Source organism: Lichenostomus cassidix, unplaced genomic scaffold, assembly GCF_008360975.1.
Source record: "Lichenostomus cassidix isolate B80296 unplaced genomic scaffold, HeHo_3.0 HiC_scaffold_44, whole genome shotgun sequence".
NCBI classification, from domain to species: domain Eukaryota; kingdom Metazoa; phylum Chordata; class Aves; order Passeriformes; family Meliphagidae; genus Lichenostomus; species Lichenostomus cassidix.
The window spans coordinates 175500-194710 of record NW_028148053.1 but is presented as its reverse complement, the minus strand read 5'-3'; the positions used below and the strand labels follow the sequence as shown (position 1 = coordinate 194710).

Sequence of the window (19211 nt, the reverse complement as noted above, 5' to 3'; positions counted from 1 at the left end):
TTCTTAAGTGTCACAACAGATAGTGCCAACACTAAATATGTGCTATATTGTTATTGTTTAATCATAATTACATTGTCAAATATTTATAATTATTATTTATCATGATAGATTAAGTACCTATTTCTTACTTTTGATAATATGCATTTTAGTATATGGTTTTCTTGGATTGAATTTTGGTATTATTTATGATACCTAATAAACTATTTAAAATAGTTCTATTAACTTTATCATATAGTTACCATAGGTATACATTATATATATTTATCCAGGAAATAAAAAAATCTTGGTACTTATATATATGAGATTTCAAGGTCAGCTCCAACACAGTTGGTATAATGCTGACCTAAAGGTGTCCCTTGCGGGGACAAGGAGAGACACAGTCCATTGTCTAATCCTGGGCTAGCAGAGCTAGTTTGTCCTCTCAGTGTTTTTTCCCTGTTTGTCTTTTTCTGCCCCACATTCCCACTTCCTTCATACTGTCATTTTTGGCCTTTCCTAAAGGGCTGGAACAACTGCATGTTACAGGTGGGGTTTGGTGACTTTGGCCATGCGTGTAAGGCATGTGCTCTCCTCATTTGCATTCTTAGGAGTGGGAAAGGCCGCATGCAAGTAGGTGTTCATGTGGATCTGGGTGACTGGTTTTGGAAATGGAATGATAGGAGGAGGTAGAAAAAACCCTCTGGTGGCCCTCCAGCTGCTGAGGCAGCAGGAGAGGCTGTGGGGCCTTTGCCAGAGTCTTTGCACATATCCTCTTCTCCTTTAAGTGTTCTTTCAATTGTAGCTGTAAAGGATTCTTGTAAGAGCCTGTCGCAGATCCATGTAATTACTCTTTGCATAGGAGTGGGCAACTGGATCCATCACCAAGTGATGGAAGAGATTGAGTGACTCAGCCATTTGCACATCCTGGGGCAAAGTGATCTCCTCAGGAAGCCTCCGGTTGCCCACAATGAAGTGGTTGAGGTGTCTCACTTCCACATATGAGCGCAGGGCCTCACTGATATCCAGAAGTCGTCTCACAAAATCTCTCCTACGCCACTGTGACACAGGTAAAATGTTCAGCATGTACATGACAATGGTCTTTGTGGTATAGGTGGAAAAGCCGAAACCCAGCTGAAGACGGGTGAAGAACTGTAGGCACTTGAGGTGCGAGCTGTCAGGGGGAGCCTGCCTGGCGATGTGCCTGAAGAACTTGATCTCTGCCACGGCGTAGGTCTCAGGCCACCATGTGCTTGGGGTGAGGAGCTCTCTAGACTGGCTGCTAACAAAGATGTCTGAGTTGCCTCGCTGCACCCCAAACAGCATCTCAATTCGAAAGCTTTCTCTGCCATTGGTCACCTTGAATTGGCAGGAGCGTGGGTAGGGCAGCAGCACTAACTGCCAGTTGTGTGACTGAGGCAAAGCTGGCCAGATTGCTCTCAGCAGGACGTAGAACCAGCGGGCTGTTTTCTGCACATCGAGGTAGGAGCCGGTGCAGAGGGTGTGAAGGAGGCTGGGATCCTGATTCCTCCTCAGCTCCTCCTCGGGGTGGTGGAGGAAGCACCGCATGTTCTCAGCCTGCTGCTCCCTTGTGCAGGTGCACTCCAGCTCCACGCGGACACGGAAGATCCTCACGTGTCTCTGCCTTGCAGTGGACATCTCCAGGTGGAAGGAATGCCCTTGGGGAGGAGTCATGGGTACAAGAAAGCGATAAACAACATCCTCCTCACGGGGACTCCAACCCTCAAAGGCACTGCCAACTCCAATGGCTCGTTCCAGCATTGGGTGGAAAGTGTTAGATAAGACGCGTCCAGCATAATTTATGAAATCGTCCATCAGGTTAGTTGTCCACTCGCAGCCTGTCTCCAGGTCCTGTACAGGCCACTGTAGGTGCTCCATTAGAATCCTTCCAATATCATCAGATTCCTGGTCTTCGACTTCATTGGCATCATTATTGTTCTGGTCATTTGCAGCAATATTCATGACTTGATTTCCAGCATCGTCTTCTTCATTTGCTCCATTATTTTGTTCTTCGTTCTCCTCTCTCCTCAGGCTCCTTTTCCTCCAGATAAACCATACTGCCAAAAGAAGGACCAGGAGCCCAGCAAATGCCCAGAGCTGCCAGTGCTGCAAGTCAAACACCAGCAGGTCTCCCCAGGCTGAGCCGCTCTGCTTCAGTCTCAGCTGCTCCAACTCTTGCTCCAGCCGAATCTTCTCCTGTTCCAGGTACTTCACACGCGCCTGCATGCGCAGGAGCTCCTCCTGATCCATGCCATCATCCACAGGCTGCAGGTACTGAGTGAGGGGGCAGTCAGGACAGTTCCGGTTCGTCTGCATAGGTGAGTGAGGGCAGCGAGGCGTCAGCAGGGCTTTTCAGGGGGAGCTGCAATCGCTGGGCAGGCAGCTGCAATCCCTCCCCTGGCTGCGGAGGGCTCTGCTCCCTGTGTGGACGAGGGACGTCCTGGGCAGAGCACAGAGGGATTTCAGGAGCACGTGGGGATTCGTGGCCAGCACCTTCCGGCTGATCCCCTTGGTCCCTGCTCCCTCCTGGCCACGGCAAGAGCTGGCTGGGATTGCCCCGGCAGGAGGGTCTCCTTGGGTCCCTGCAGATCAAGGATCTGACCGTGGCTCTCTTCCTCTCTGTTTCAGCCCTTGAACACATGACAAGTGACATCAGCCCTGCCATCTCCAGCCTGGCTCTGCAGACACTCTACGTCATGCGAGCACTGGAGACAGCTCCCTTCTCCATCTTCTCGAAGCTGCGCGATCGACTCCAGAGAGCATGGCAGACACGGCCTCGTCTGTGGGGCCGTGGCTGGCTGTGCTGCTGGAGCTTCATGGAGAGCTGATCTGTCTGCTGTCGCTGCTGCTGCCACCTGAGCCATTGGGGAATTTTTTTCAGTATTCTTCTTAGGATGTGGGGGCCGGAAGGAAAGGGCCCCAGAGAGCTGGCATGAAGCAAGGCCTGTCCTGCTGCACCAGGAGCAGCAGCAGCAGCAGCACGCCCTGCCCAAGGCTCCCCTGTGAGGGGCTGTCCCTGCATGCACGGGGAGAACCCACCCCCGGGTGCAGCGTTTCTGCCCCAGCCCTTGTCCAGCCCAGCCTCCCTGCCATGTGTGCACTCACCGCTTGCCCGGGCTCTGCCGGGGCAGCGTTGCCTGCTGGGGCCTTTTATAGCTGCCCCCATTGTGACACGTCCCCCGTGATGTCACAGGTGCCACAGCGCATCACAGCCAGGCCAGCCCCACTCTTTGTCCCCAGCCCATTGCTCTGACAGCTCTGCATCAGACGAGCCTGTTCTGAGCACACCGACAGAGCTTTGTGCTTGTGCAGGTGAGTGAGACTCTCCTGCAGGCCCAGAGATTGCAGTGAGGGATACACATCCAATTGGCAAGAACCCAAACACTCCACAGTCCCAGCAGAATGCCTGTATCTCCACAGGATGTTTTGTCTGTCCCACCCTTCAATCCTTTTGGGTTGGAATTGTGCAATTGCACTTTCTTCCTCCTCCAGAATGCCACGAGTGAGCCAAACCTGGCGAGAGGGCTGTGTTCCTAAGGCAGTGCAGTCTGGAGTTGGTGAATGAAGAATTGCTCTTCTCCACTTCCAAACCAGAGCAAAAAGCTGTAAGTGGGACTTTGCATCCCTATGAAACCACTGACAATTTCAGAGGGAATGTACAGCTCATTCACAGGGTGAGAAGGAAGGGCATCTTCTTCATGAGATGGGGATCAGCAGAATTTAGATTCCCAGTCCTGCCTGGAGATGGAAGGGCAAAAAGCAATTTCTTATTGCTTCGACCAGAATTTAAAATAACGTAATATTAGAAACAAACCCCAAAATCTATTAAAAAAGGCTGCTGAGGGTCAGGAAGATAGATCCATGCTATCAGCACATTGACAAAGTAAATAACTGAGTTCTCTTTTACAAAAGATCGGTTACCTCTTAATCCAAAGTTACAGAAGATTTTACCCTACACACCTGAGTATTGTTTTTATCTTTCATGTTTCATCTATATTTTTTTCTTTTCTTTACCCTCTTTTTTTCTTAAACCAGAGAACATGTCCTAAAAAAGAAATGCCCTTTGCTCCTGGCTCTCATGTGAAGCAGCTCCCTTCCCTCTGGCCCCTGGGGCTTGGGGCACTGTCAGCACCTGCTGCTTCAGCCACTGCTTCTGCTGGCATTGAGAGCAACAAGCAGATTGTGGCTGATCCCGAGGGAGCAGCAGCAGGGCCTGGAGCTGATCCCTGAGTCTGGGGCAGGGCTGGACAAATGACCCCACAGCAGCAGCAGCAGGAAATGGAGGTGACTTTGAGCACAGCCCCTCCTGCCACTCTTGCCTCCTGTTTGCAGTGGTGTCACAGCAGCCTGAGGCACCTGGGAGCCCTCAGTGCCAGCAGGGCCTTGAGATGGCAGGCCCTGGGCTCCTGGAGGTTGTGCAAGGAACGGAGCTGGGGACTCCCTGTCCATATGGAGCTTGCAGATGGAAAAGGCTGCTGTGCCCAGGCAGCTCCAAGGGCAGAGAAATGAGGCTCTCGAGCACTTGATCTGGGCCAGTTCCACAGTCCTGGGCAGCAGCCAGCGAGCAGAGGGGGAACAGAGGGCACAGCAAGAGGAACAAAAGCAGTCAAGTGCAGAGACTGGAGAGAGCCACACCTGGCAGAAGGAACAGCTGCTTCCTTGCACTCTTGAAGAAAGCTCTTGGCTCTTTCAGAGCACTGAAAGGCATGAAGGGCAGAGAGGAGGCAACACCAAACAATGCTCTTGTTTTCACAGCCTCCCCTCTCAGTGTCCAGAAGGAATTGGATGAACTGTATTCTTCTCTCTGAGTCATCTCCTTCAGCATGAGCAGCTTAGCACCAGGAGCTAAAGGAGCTGAAGCCTTAGGCCTCAAGAGCTGACCAAGAGGGAACTTTCTGAGCAAATTAATGCTGCTAACGTGGACCAAGCTAAATCCAGCTGATAGAATACTGGAATTATAGAATCCTTTCTGTTGGAAAAGACCTCTGAGCTTATCAAGCCCAGCTGTTCACCCAGCACTGTCAGCCCAGCACTAAACCACATCCCTGAAGTGCCAAGGCCTGAACAAGAGGCCTGACTGAGGCCTGAACAACAGGCCCTGAGCCAAAGGTGACCTCTCCATCAACCTTCCAACCAAAGGTTATCTTTGTATCCACTCATCAACAAAATATGCATGATCATTAGTATTGTGATAGATGTATCCACTAATTAGTGAATCATGTATTGACTTTTCTGTATTTAGAAGCTAAACAAGGCCATGAAATCCAACATCTGGCCTGTTTGGGGCTGTATGGTCAAAGTCAAATCTCTTGGTTCCTCCTTGAGCCCTGGCCAGGCTTTGGGAGAAACCAAACAGCAGAATGAATCCAGCTGTTCCTGCACTGGAAGTGCTGTCAGTTTGTTTGTTCAGCACTCTCCAAGCTGGGCCCTCTCCCAGCGAGGTTGGAGCCTCACCTGTGGCTGGACACAGCTGCAGGAATTCCCAGTGTCCAGAGTGGCTCTGCAGCCCTCGGCTGTGACAGCTTCCCCAGCTGATGTGTGGGGCTGGGTGATGGTAAAGTCTGAGGGTAACTGGTGATGGATCTTTCTAAATCATTACAGGCAATCTTTTGTGGTGATGATTGGGTGCATTGCTGAGCTTCTCCTGTTGTGATTCTTTGCTGCTTTGAACTGTAGGAAATTGCACTGATTCCTTCAGTTGGTGTTTGTGTCTTTGGTGCTGGCCCTGCCCACTGGCAAAACAAAATTGGCATAGTCTGTCCAGATCACAACAAATTTTTACTTTTTATATGTAAATGTAAGGAATCAGTCCTGTCTGAAATTTCTGGATGGGAAGACCTTCCCTATGGTTTGCTGGCTCTGGAGTGGGCTGAGGTCAGAGCACTGTGTGAGCAATGGGGAAGTTGGTTAAAAGCAGCTGAACCAGTGGATGTCTTAAAATGCATCCAAAAATTGCGTTCTGAAAAAGGGAAAGATCTTGTGTGTTTGGGAAGACATACATGGATTTTGTTAACAGGATATTGTAAAAAGCACCAACGAAAGGAACCATTGGTAGAATGCTCCCACATGGAGTGACAGAAGGAGTTTTTAATCTTGAGCTCAGATTCATCTGCGCAAGTGAAATAATAATAACATAATAACTCTATGCATATATAGATTATAATAAAAACTTCATATATAATGAAAAAATTTCTTATATAAATATAAGTATAAATATAAATATCACAACATAATTTTATATATATATATAATGGTGACATTTGTTAACTTTGGCTGCTCAGGAATGTAACTCTAAATACCTTACAGAATATGATTGGCCAGGACCTGAATGTCAGTGGTAAACATTGTGAGATTGTTTACAATAAATACAGGAGGAAGGGATGAAGTTGGCAATTTTTATAGGGTTTGGTGATACTGTGATGTGGAATGCTTTGTCTGTTACTGTAAAAATAAAGCGATTAAGGCTGCTGGGTTTTTCATATACCAGACTGTCCACAAGCTGCAGGACTGGTTGAACAGATGAAGGGGTTGTTAAAAGAGCAGTTGAAAAAATGAGGAGATGGGAATGTGTCCTGATGGAGAACCCCTTACAGGTCCACTCCAGCAGCTGCAGGGCTGGACCTTTATGCATTCGATTTAATGAGGATAAATCAGAAGCAAATGAGAGTTATCAATACCAAAACAGGAATTCAGATTCCTCCAGGACACTTTGGTTTGATAACCGCTCACTGGAGCTTGGCCTTGCAAAGTGTTCATGTCATGGGAGGAGGAATTGATGCAGATTATCAAGGAGAAATTGAATTCTGTTAAACAATAGTGAACAAAATTGAATTATTCAACCCCATGACAGGGTAGTATGATTATTGACATTGTGGTTTTAAAGACATTTGAAAAAAAAAAAAAAAAAGGTCCACCTCAAATCACTACTGTCTGTGGAGACAAAGGGTTTGGATCCAGCAGTCCTAATAATGGAGCCACAGTGTGGGTCCAGAGGCCAAATGGCCCTCCTGAGCCAGCTGAAGGAACAGCTCTGGGGAAATTAAATTAAAACACAGTTTTAATCCTGAAACCTGGGCAGGAACAATGGGAATATGTCCCTGCAGCCAAGTGTTCTATGGGAGAACAAGCAGATGTTATAGGATGTTGTTTTACAGATCCTGCCAGACCAAATCTCCCTGTTTGCCCCAACGTTCCCTTTGGAAAATGCTCTGATCCACAGGGCTCCATGTGAAGGCTGATGTGACCCTGAGTGCCTTCCACAGGAATTCCAGCCAGGAGCCTGGAGCACCTCAAGGACTGGGAGCTGGCAGCTCTCCAGCCGAAGGGGAAAGGACCCCACCAAGCCTTGTTACCCACAGACACCGCAGTGAAGCTGAACAGCAAAGGACCTTGGGGCATTATTGTGGAATTGAAAAGGAGCCAGCTCCATGGACAATGGAATTATTGTTCCTAACCCAAATGAGACTGAGGAAAAAGAATGAATAACCTTGTCACTAAAGTATTGCTTATGTCTGTAAGTTGTATCTTGATAGTCAACCAGAATCTTTTTTTGCCAGAAACACCTCTGGAGTTTCACCAAGGAATTAGTCATGAAAATTCGTATGAAAATGTAAAGATCAAGGTAGCTAAAATACTCAGTGTAACTTATTGCTGGATTTGTTCTCAATCAATGTTGGGAGGAACAGGATTCCCTTGCAGGGCCCATCCTGTGGGGTGGCAGAACTCTCTCAATGGGCTCTGACTTGTAACGGAGACAGTGAAGGGACAGTTAGAGAAAACTATACTGTGGAACAAAAGAATACAGTGATCAGTTTTACAGGATTCAGTAAGATTTCCCTTCAGGAGAAACCTACCCTGTTATAGTTAGAGGCCAAAATATGAAAGGATTTATATGGTTTAGCATTACTGAAAAAGTCAATAGAGCTTGGGGTGCTGGAGCTGCTCAGGGTCAGTGTTACCCCACTCTCAGCTGCAGTGCCACCCTTTTGGGTACTTTGGCAACAACCACAGGGAAGAGCTGGGGCCAAGAGAACATTTTCCACCCAAAGAGTGCCTTTGATTTCAGAAAGCCAAAGATTCTGGTTCACCCTGTGCCTTTTGTGTGCTGCCTCATCCTATGAAGTTTACATTAAGGAGCTAAATTGATTATTAGAAGAAGTAGCAAATGATGCTATTAAAATACCGAATAGCACATCCTATGAGCTCCAACAAACACAAATGGGAGCTCTACAGAACCACATGGCCTTGGATTATCTGCTTTCTGTCCAGGGAGGAACCTGTGCTATTCTAGGACAAGATTGTTGCACTTGTGTCAGTGATGGTTTGGAGTTCAACAGTAAGGAATGACCTCAATAGAAAGAACAGTAGAAGAGTGGCAGAAAGAAGAAAATTCTCCCTGGTGGGATTGGCTTCATGGCTGCCAAATTGGAGGCTGCTGTGAAATGCATTTGTGGCAGTGACTGTAATCATTGCAGTGTGTGCACTTGGTGTGTTATGATTCCATGTTAGAGTTGTTGTGACAGTTTTTCCTGGAAAATAGAGAATTCACATTTGTCTAAAAAGAGAGAGAGTCTCAAGAAAAAAGGAAGACTTGATAGATAACATAGAGAATAGCAACTAATGAGGTATGTTTTAAAAGGATTGCCAATTATAGGTCTGAGTAATGAACCTAAAGAGCATTTAATTGGAGAGCGAGAGGCTATGCCTTTATGCCTAATACCTAAATGTAAAGTTATATTATTGAAAGAATTGTTATGAAGGTTGTAGTTTATCTACAATGGACTTACTGAACTACCAAGGCCTGAAGAACAGGCCCTGAGCCAAAGGTGATCTCTAGATGAACCTTCCAGCCAAAGTTTATATATGTATCTGCTAATTAACAAAATATTATTGCCAAAATGATCATTTTAGCTGTTCATTGTGAAACCTGGTTTTACCTTTCAGTATTTAGAAACCAGACAAGGCCAAATCAGGCTTTCTTTGGGGCTGTATGGTCAAAGTCAACTCCCTTGGTTCCTCCTTGAGCCCTGGCCAGGCTTTGGGAGAAACCAAACAGCAGAATGAATCCAGATGTTCCTGCACTGGAAGTGCTGTCAGTTTGTTTGTTCAGCACTCTCCAAGCTGGGCCCTCTCACAGTGAGGTTGGAGCCTCACCTGTGGCTGGACACAGCTGCAGGAATTCCCAGTGTCCAGAGTGGCTCTGCAGTCCTTGGCTGTGACAGCTTCCCCAGCTGATGTGTGGGGCTGAGTGATGGTAAAGTGTGAGGGTAACTGGTGATGGATCTTTCTAAATCATTACAGGCACTCTTTTGTGGTGATAATTGGGTGCATTGTTGATGAGCTTCTACTTTTGTGATAATTTGCTAATGATCATGTGCTTTGCTGAGCTTCTCCTTTTGTAATTCTTTGCACTTTTGCATTATATAAATTATGCCAATTATATAAATTATGCCAATCCTTCAGTTGATGTCTGTGTCTTTGGTGCTGACCCTGACCACCAGCAAAACAGGATCCCCTCCTGCCCAAGTGTTCCCTGGGAAGACAAAAACCATCACTCCAAATGTCCCCTCTTCCTCTTTTTCCCCCCACTTTATACACTGAGCGTGATGTCCTGTGGTCTGGGATATCCCCAGGGTCAGTTGGGTCACCTGTCCCCCTGTGTCCCCTCCCAACCTCCCCCACACCCCCAGCCCCTCCCCAGCGTGGCCAGACGAGGGGCAGGAAAGGCCTTGGCTCTGTGCAAGCTCAGTGAGAACAAAACCATCTGTGTGTGATCAACCCTGTGCTCAGCACAGCCCCAAAGCACAGCCCCAAGGAAGCCCTGGGAAGGAAATTCCCTCTGCCCCACCCAAAGCAGCACCCCATGGCCATCCAGCATCACCACGGCTCCACAGGCTCCTTTCTGACCGTGACAATCCCCATCCCAGCAGGGCAAAGGTTGTTTGCCATGGACCCAACCTCAGCAAAGTGTCTCCTGCAGGTTGTCCTGGCATTGGAGAGTGGGAAGGGGGCTCTGTGCTGGTTGCCATGGCAACCTCTGGACCAATGATGCCCTATGGTGGTTGCCATGGCACCCGAGCCCAGCAGTGTCTCAGTGCAAGTGTCCCTGGGGTTTCCATGGCAACTGCCATGACAGGTGACCCAGGTGTGGTGTCCCAGCGATGGTTGCCATGGAAACAGTCCCCAGCACTGACCCTTTCTGTCAGGCTGACCTGGCCTTTGGCCCTGGCACTGGGCTTTGCTGCTGGTTCCGCGGCGCCTGCCCAGCCAGCGCGGCACAGGGCAGGTGGCCATGGCACAAACCCCAGCCATGGATCCCCTGTGGCTCTGGGCAGTGACACCAGCCCTGAGCAATGGGCTGCTGCCGTGGGCTCAGTGAAGTGGCCATGGCAACAGCCCCTTGCAGTGGCCCAGTGCAGGTTGGCATGAGAATCCAGCATCACAGCTGGCCCAGGGCAGGGCTGCAGTGCCCTTCCCAGCAGCCTGTCTGCACACAAGCACTTCCAGGGCTCTCTGCATTTCCCTTCCCCTCACTCTCGGCTCACTCACACACCTCCCAACAAGCCACTGGGTCCTTTGAGCTGCAAGGAGTTCAAAGCCTATCTGCCCTTCAGCAGTTGGTCTAATTCTGCCTTCACTGAACCCTGGATTAGGGTTTATTGCAGAACTTCCTGTGTGTCTAAAACATTCCTTGCATGGTTCTTCCTCGGGGAAGGGGAACCTTCTTGATGGCAGCTTGGGCTTGGCACACACTTAAGGAGGGTGTCTGGTTTCAGTGGGGAAACTCAGGAGCTTGAGATTGCTTCAAGAAATAAAAGAAGAAACCCCTCTTTGCTTGAGTGCAGCCAGTTGTGCAAGCAAAGCAGGTCCCAGGTGAGTGAGAAAAGACAGGATGGGGTTGGGAATATGGAGCAAGATTGTCCACACTGTGTCAGGCCTCCAGGCACAGCTTCTCTGACCAGGCCACACCTCCTTAGGACAGACCCTGGATCAATATGAACCACAGAATGCTGCAATCACCTCTTCTCTAAAGAAAACAGCAATAAAACACAACCTTTAAAATAGGACTGCATCTTTCTTAGAAGCTCTTTGAAATATTTCTCCATAACGGTGGTAGGAAACCTTCCTAATGAACTGCAGTGGAGTAGAGGGAAATCAAGGTAGAGCCATGGTTTGTTAGGACTTGCTTGATCCTAATGAGCCCCATGGTGCATTTGGAGCTCAGCCCTTGAACCTTTGGTCATGAGAGGAGATTGCACAAAACTTTCCATCAGTCAGAGGAAAAACTCAAAGTGTCTCGATGCATTCATGGCTCCCACTGAGGTCCATCCCCAACACAGGCTCCTTGTGGACTCCTTGGAGGAGAGAATTGGAGGCCAGGATTGCACAAAGCTCTCAGAGACTCCAAGGGAAAGAAAAACCCAAAGCCCTTTGCAAAACCTGCAGTCCCTGGGAGCATGAAGGAGCCCCCAGGGCCATTCCTGACAAAGGCTCCCCAGGGACTCCTTCCAGCAGATCCCTGAGGCCAGGAGTGCAGGGAGGAAAAGGCTCTGTGCAGGCAGCTCAGGTGCTGAGCACAGCCTGGGCTGGGTGGAGGCAGCAGAAAGGCCAAGGCCTGAGCCCCAGCCCTGGGGAAGGCAGATCCTGTCCCTCCTGCCTTGCTCAGGGCTCTGCTGGGGCACTGGGATGTGGGGTGGGGATGCTGAGGGCAGGACAAGGGGGTGACAGTGCCCAGCCTCGCTGGGGCTGTGCCAGGAGGCCCCAGGGCCTCAGGACAAGGTGTCTCCTCACAGCCCTTGGTGCCAAAGTAGAGCAAATTGATTATACCAGCAAATTGCAATTGGATAAAATATGTAACAAAACCTCCTTGACCTGGGGCCAAGCCTTGCCTGCTGCTCTACTTCAAAGCAGAACTCAGCTGTGGGGCACCAGCAAAATCAGCCCCCATGAGCTGCTCTATGGTCGACCCTACCAAGTACCACATTCCAGGAAACAAACCTGTAAAAGGAGGGGTTGATTTGAATAATTACCTCATTTCTCTTTTTAAAACTTTACAGGATCTGCAGTGAGCAGTGGAGATCTCCAGACTGACAGGATTTGACACACCAGGGCACGAGTTCTAACCAGGAGATTGGGTCTGCTTGAAAGACTGGGGAGCTGCTCCACTCCAGCCAAAGTGGAAGGGACCTTTCCAAGTTCTATTGACAACTTTTTACAATGCACAGCTCAAGATGGTACCTCCTGGAGATCTTAAGAAATCTGGACCAAACTTACTTCATGGGTACCCAGCTAAACTTGGGCAAAACATCTGTTTATAATCCTCACCATAATAACTGTTGTGTGGTTTTAGTTTGCACTGATTGGGTGTTGTAGCTGTTGTAATGCCTTAGGCTACGAAAGGAAATATAGAGAGCAGTTCCCATCAGGAACTTAGTCTCAAGAAAAGGGGGGACTTGATGAGGACAGGAGAATAGAACAGAAAAGCATTTTACTCACTTGAAAAGGACAGTGGAACACAACAACATTTACTCTTATCAAGGACAGTAGAACAGAACAGCAAATAAATAAATAAAGTAATACATATACACAAAGTAAGCAGGGATAGATGATGAATATGTAATCAGTGTGTGTGATAAAAACTCTGTTCACCTGATGCTCGGAGCACTTGATTTGAGGAAATGACCTCTGAGTGACCAGCACTGCAATAAAGAATGGCTGCTTTCTAATACTCAAGCTGTGTAAGTTTGTCTGGCTGATTTCAGGATCAGTTCCAAAGGCCCCCATAGTGTCACAATGGTCTCCTTGGTTCCATGAGGTTCCATCATGTCACAAAGCTCCCTTGGGTCCATGGAGCCACAAAGTGCCACAATGGCCACTTGGTTCCATGGGGTTCCACAGTGTCACAATGGTCCCCTTGATTCCATGAGGCCCCACAGTGTCACCCTAGGGCAGGAGGCCAGGAGGGATTCATTCCCCACACCCTGCAGCTCCCTGGCCCAGCTGGCACCAACACCTTCTCCCAAGCCAGAGCTCCCAGTGTGCTGTGCCACACTGCAGCTCCCTGCAAACCACAGCAGCTTTGAGGCCAAAACACAAGTCACAGACAGTTTTCTACTCTTTATGTCTATATTTGACCAGGAAATGTCCCATTGTGGTCCCAAAACTGTCCCTTTGCTGCAGTCACTGCAATACTGGGAACATAGACAGAGCTCTGAGTGAGAGAAATGGCCAGTGCTGCACCTCTGCTGTGACTCATGGATGGTGGGAATTGCTCTGTGGGGGTGGCTGGAATGATGGGAAAAGGACAATTGGCAGCACAGAGGGAAACACATCAGGGCTGCTGGGCTGGGGCAAGACATTGCTGCCTGGGTAGGGAAGGTGGCTGTGAAAGTCCCTCCTGTGGATGCTCCTGTGCCCAAAGTTGGGCACTGAAGAGCATCACAACAACAGACAGGGGCATTGGGCTGCCAGGATTAAAGTGTCTCAGGAGGGTCTGGAGTGGCCACACAAGGGTGAGATATTTCTGGCTCAATGGGTTTGTGATGCCTCAGGTAATCAGGGAAGAGATGCAACCTTCTGATGGGCTCATGACTGAGGGGTGGATTTAACCATGGACAGCATCTCCAGGTTATCCATGACTGTAGAACATGTGCTGGGATCAAGCAGGAAAAGCCCCTCAGGTGTTGGGGACAATGGTGGAAATACCACTCTGGGGGAACCTGGCAGATGGATGACATCACAGTGCCACAGGCCCACCAGGGCAAGCACTGCTGCTGACAGTGCTGGGAACAGCCCCAGGATGGATGGAGACACACCCTGTGCCTCACAGCACTGCCCAGAACACCACCCTGGGCCTGGAAAAGCAAGTCCTGTGGGCACAGAGCCCCCAGAAAGAATTGAGTTGGATGATGGGACTCATTTCCAGAACAGCCTCAGGGACACCTGGGCCAGAGAGCACAGGATTGAGTGAGTGTTTCATATTCCCTGTCAGGCACCAGCTTGGGAAAGCTGAACAGTGCAAGGGAAAGCTAAAAACCACCTTGAAAGCAATGGGTGGTGAGATCTTCAAACTTTGGGAGATGAATTTAGCCTAGGCCACTGATCAGTGAACACATGAGGCTCCACCAGCTGCGCTGGCCCTGCCCAATCCAACCCAGTTCAATCCAATCCAATCCAATCCAATCCTCCATGGGCCATAGAAGGGGGATAAAGTGCCTGTGGTGCCTAGGATACATGTGTTGGGGAAGAGAGTTTGGATCCGTCCTGGCTCAAGAAAGGCAAACCCATCCCTGGGATTGTCTTTACTTGAAGACCTAACAGAGTCAACTTCTACAGGAAGTTTTCTCCTCTCACTTGAACCTGGGGAGACTTTCTCAGTCATGTCATTCAGTGGAACTCATTAACACTACAAGATACTTCAGGGTTTCAATCTCACTTCGAGTTCTTGAGAAGTTTTTTGCACACACCCTGAGGGACTGAGTCTGGTGCAAACAGCACCAAAGCCCCACGAGGGTCATTCCAGTCCCTGTGCTGTTGCTGTGCTGCTGAGCTGGGCTGGGCTCCTGGCACAGAGGAGCTCCTGGCAAGCGGCAGCGCTGCAGAGAGACAGCTCTGCCCAGGAGCAGCTCCTGTGCACAGCCCAGCAGGGCTGGGGCACTGCCAGGCCATCTCAGGGACACGAGCAGAGCACACCCAGAGCTCACAGGTGCTCAGCATTGGCAGGGGCTGTGCCATGGCCCAGAGGGGCTGTGTCATAGCCATGGGCACCTCTAGGGCTGTGTCAGGGAGCCACAGAGAAGCTGTGATGTCAGAAAGCAGCTGTGTGACATCACAGAGTGGGTTGTGTGAGGTCATACATTGGGCTATGACATCACAGAGTGTTATGTAAGATCATGGACCAGCTATGGCATCAGAGAGGGGACTGTGTGACAGCACAGAGCTCACTGTGACATCACAGTGTGACTGTATGACATCCCAGGTTGGCTGTGAGGTCACAGAGGGCTGTGACATCATAGACTGGGCTGTGAAATCACTGGTTGGTTGTGTGACATGATAGGGCAGGATGTAATGTCCCATGGTGGTGATGTGACATCATAAAGCAGGCTGTGCCACAGAGTGGGCTGTGACATCACAAAGAGGGCTGTGCGGTTGCAGAGCAGACTCTGCCATCATAGAGGATGGCTCTGTCTGACATCAGAGAGCAGGCTATGACATCACAGTGTGGCTTTGTAACATCACAGAGTTGTCTGTGACATCAAGGAACAGGCTGTGTGATATCACAGAGAAGGCATTGACATTACAGACTGGGTTGTGACATCACAGGGTTGTTGGGTGACATCCCAGAGGGGTTGTGACATCCCAGAGCAAGCTGTGACATCACAGAACGGTGGTGTGACACCCGAGGGCAGGTTGTGTGACATTGCAGCATCAACTGGGACATCATAGAGAGGGCTGTGACATTCCAGAGTGGATGTGTGACATCACAGGAGGTCTGTGGGAGGTCCCTGGGGAGGTCACTCTGCCCTAGCACCCCCCAAAGTTCCCCCAGACAACTCCAACGCTGCTCGTGCACAGCAGGGTCCCCTGTCCCCCCAGGTCCCCCCTGACCCCCAAGTGCCACAGCCTCCCCCAGAGGATGTTCCACCAGATCGACCCCCAGAGCCTGACATGGGGACAGGGGGGACAGGGCCCTGGGGGGTGGGACAGGAAGACAGAGACCCCCTGGCAGCGTCCCCGTGTCCCCCAGGAGGAGAGCCTGGCCCAGGTCTTACAAATGAGGGCTTGAGAGCACTTAAAAAATCCCCAGCAAGGCATCAGCAAAAACCAGATTTAATGTCAAGCGACAGCACAACAAAGTTCCTTGGCAAGAGTCACTCTGCTCCTGATTGGACAGTTAAGCACACCAGGGGAAAAAAGCAACAACAAAACCAAGTGTCTTGGTTTGAAAACAAACCAGTGGGAGATCACAAGTCAAGATTGAATTTAAAAATAAGTGAAATAATACAAGGAAAAGCACTGACAAAGTCAGATACAACCTAACACCCTGTTAGGGTGGTAGTAGCAGTCCAACTGAAGTAGTCCAGTTGAAGCGGTGATCCTGTGAAGGTCTAGTCTCCAGCTGAAGATCCAGTAGTAGCTCTGGTCCTCTGGGAATCCAGTAGACAGGGCTCCCTCAGGCAGTTCCAAGGCCAGGTTATATCCACGTGGGAACACCTGGTTCCTCCCTCCTGGGCAGAGCATCCCATAATGGGATGAGATAAGTCCATGAGTCACACGGTGGGTCCCTGATGGCCCATTGCCTGTCATGCGGGGTGGGTCATTAGCAGCTGATAATAGCTAACGGATGGCCCATTGCCTGTCATCCAGAGTGGGTCATTAGCAGGTGATAGCAGCTAATGGCCCACAGCTGGTGGTAATAGAATACTTAACTACATCTATATTGCAACCTAGGACACCAAGCAAATCCAGGCAATCAAACCAGAAATTAACTGAGAACTGTCCGTGTGTGTGTGTGTGGGTGTGGGTGTGGGTGTGGGTGTGTGTGTGTGTGACAAAAGGACAGTGAGGGCAAGGATAAAAGGAATATGGCCTAAAAGCTTAACAGCCCTCAAACTTAACAGAACTTAACTTCTACCTTAACCTTGACTTATACCTTAAACTGAACAACTTAGCAGAAGAAAAACCTTCAGCAGCATTTCACTTAGCTCATACCTGATGACTGAACCTTACTTACCGTTATGTGTTAGGTCTCAAAAACCAGTCAGAGACGTAGAGCTAATTAAAGAATTTATTAATTGAGCAAGCAGATAGCAGCCAAGTTACAGCGCTGGACGGGCTAGGCGAGCCTCCCTGCTACGCCTACAGCACCGCACCCGAAGATGGCAAATCATCATTTTTTATAGCTCTCTTTACCCCCTCCCTTGAGTCCCCTCGTGGGTGTTGACTGACATTCCTTTGGGTGTCTCGACTGGCCGTGGAATCGTCGCTCTCTGCGCTGGTTGGTAGTGATTAGGGGTACACAGGCTTTTGGGGGGGTTTCTTTCTTGCATAGCAGTTAGACTGTGTCCCGTGGGAATTACACAAGCCTTGCTGAGCAGCCTTTCGAAAAGAGTTACAATTGTTGCAAACCTTCAGCAGAACTGTTTGGCTCTAAAACAGGAACTCTTTCTGTTAAAGCAAAACTGAAAAGCAGAGCTTACCAAAAGCAAGGAATTAAAACTTATTTTCTAAACGATTTCATGAACTATACCTATTGTAATTTATAACATTAACCTTGACTTATACCTTAAACTCAACAACTTAGCAGAAGAAAAACCCTAAGCAGCATTTCACTTAGCTCATACCTGAGGACTGAACCTTACTTACAGGCCTAACTCACTCAGATATCCAAGGCACTTCAACACCTCCCAGAGCAGCATTTCTCCCCCATTTCCAGAGCACAGGCACACGTGTGTGCACACAGACAGAAAGAGGCAGTGCCAGGCAGCTGTCAGAAATTGCCCTGGAGGCCAGGGAAATGCTCACTGCGGATGCTTTTGCATCTCCCCAGCAGGCGAAGGGTTGAGCCTCGAGCAGTGGGGGGATCGGCCCAGGGTCCCTCGTTGTTCGGGGATGCCCCGAGTGCAGCAAACGGGAGAGTTCCCGGCTCGGAGAGGCCCCACTCAGAGGGAGCTCACTGCTCCAGGAGAGCTCCAAGGGGCTCATTTTGGAGCCCTGTTCATAGGGCCCCAAGAGATGGGCTTTAGTGACAGCAATGTTTCATCCTGGCTGCACTTTGCATCAACAGCTTTCTTTGACACTGTGAGAACAGGGATGTTGTGCCATTGAGGGGAGAAAACCAGTTCCCAAGGCTGCTCCTAAAGCAACCAGGAGCTGGTTGGACAGCAGCAGTGGCTGGGAGCAGACAGTGTTTGTGATCAGCTGCAGAGGAGCTGAGCCCAGGGGCTGTTGGCCAAGGCTGAGGCCTAACGAGCATGTCTCAGATCGCAGGGCAGCCTGAGAAGGGGAGGGAGGAATGCACCACCCCAGGGCCCCATGGAACTGAGGAGACCATGGTGACACTGTGGGGCCTTGTGGGACCGAGGGGCCATTGTGACACTGCTGAGCCTCATGCAATGATGGAGACCACTGTGACATTGCAGGGCCTCATGGAAGCAAGGGGACCATAGTGACTGTGTGTGGCTCCATGGAACCAAGGGACCATTGTGACACTGCAGGGCTTGTGGAACCAAGAGGCAATTTGACACTGCTGGGCCTCATGGAAGCAAAGGGGCCATTGAGGCCGCTGGGACACTGCAGGGCCTTATAGAACCAAGAGTCCATTGTGACACTGCGGAGCCACAGGAGACCTTTGTGACACTGTGAGACCCCATAGTGCCAAAGGTCCATTGTGACATTGCAAGGCCTCATGGAACCATGGAGAGAATATGAAGAAATGTCACAGCCTCATGGAACCAAGGGGACATTGTGACAGTGCAGGGCCCTGTAGAACTAGTGAGACCATTGTGACACTATGAGGTCCCATGGAACCAAGGGGCCATTGTGACATTACAGGGCCCCATAAAATCAAGGGAACATGGCACAGGTCTGGCTGGTTTGGCCTCCTGGGGGCCACCTGACTTCTCCAGCCAACCTTGACATGTTGAGAATCTCTTCTCATCTGCTACTGAAACACTGGGGCTCTCTGCTTTCCTTCCTGTGAAAAAGAACTGTCCTTCTCCTCCAGGTACCCATGGCCAGAATTGGGATTTCGCCACCACATTTCCTTCTATCCAGGGATCTTTCCCATAGGAATATTTTCTTGTACTCAGAGTCCACAAACAACTGTAATTCCTTTCACAGGTCTTGTTGAGAGGGTTGTTTGGAGCCTTACACCTGCAATCACCATTCCACAGCCCACATCCCACTGCTCCCAGGAGAGCCACAAGCATCCTGTGAGGCCACAGAGCCCCATTCCCAGGCCATGGGAGTCAGGGCTTGGCTGTCCTGCTTGGCACAGCCCAGGCAGGGCTTTCACAGCCACATTCCACAGTTCATTTCCCACCTGGACCTGGTGGTGCCTCTGCATTCTGCTTTCCCAGCCCCAGGCATGCTCTCCTTGTCTGCTCATTCCCCCCACAGTCTCTTGGCAGGGATGGCCTCAGTGGGGGCTGCTGACATTCACAGCAACTTAGACATTGCTGCTGAATTTTACTTCTCCAGAGGCTTCAGATCTT

The 19211-nt window shown here is 49.8% G+C and overlaps 1 protein-coding gene and 1 long non-coding RNA gene across 2 annotated transcripts in view; one reads left to right on the top strand and one right to left on the bottom strand.

Annotated features, from left to right (window-relative positions):
• Positions 1-445: 445 nt before the first annotated feature.
• LOC146420161 (inositol 1,4,5-trisphosphate receptor-interacting protein-like 1) lies at positions 446-2270 on the bottom strand. Its single transcript, XM_085048563.1, has one exon. The coding sequence runs from the start codon at positions 2245-2247 to the stop codon at positions 772-774; it is 1476 nt and encodes a 491-aa protein (XP_084904689.1). The 5' UTR covers positions 2248-2270; the 3' UTR covers positions 446-771.
• A 2767-nt stretch (positions 2271-5037) lies between these two features.
• LOC146420153 (uncharacterized) overlaps positions 5038-19211 on the top strand; it is an 86951-nt gene continuing 72777 nt past the window's right edge. Inside the window, exon 1 of the long non-coding RNA XR_014849253.1 lies at positions 5038-6564. This is a non-coding gene — a long non-coding RNA (uncharacterized LOC146420153). The remainder of the gene's footprint in view (positions 6565-19211) is intronic.

What these genes read in the sequence shown, in the direction of transcription:
- LOC146420161 (XM_085048563.1), bottom strand. Translation starts at nt 2,247, where the DNA reads ATGGATCAGGAGGAGCTCCTGCGCATGCAGGCGCGTGTGAAGTACCTG.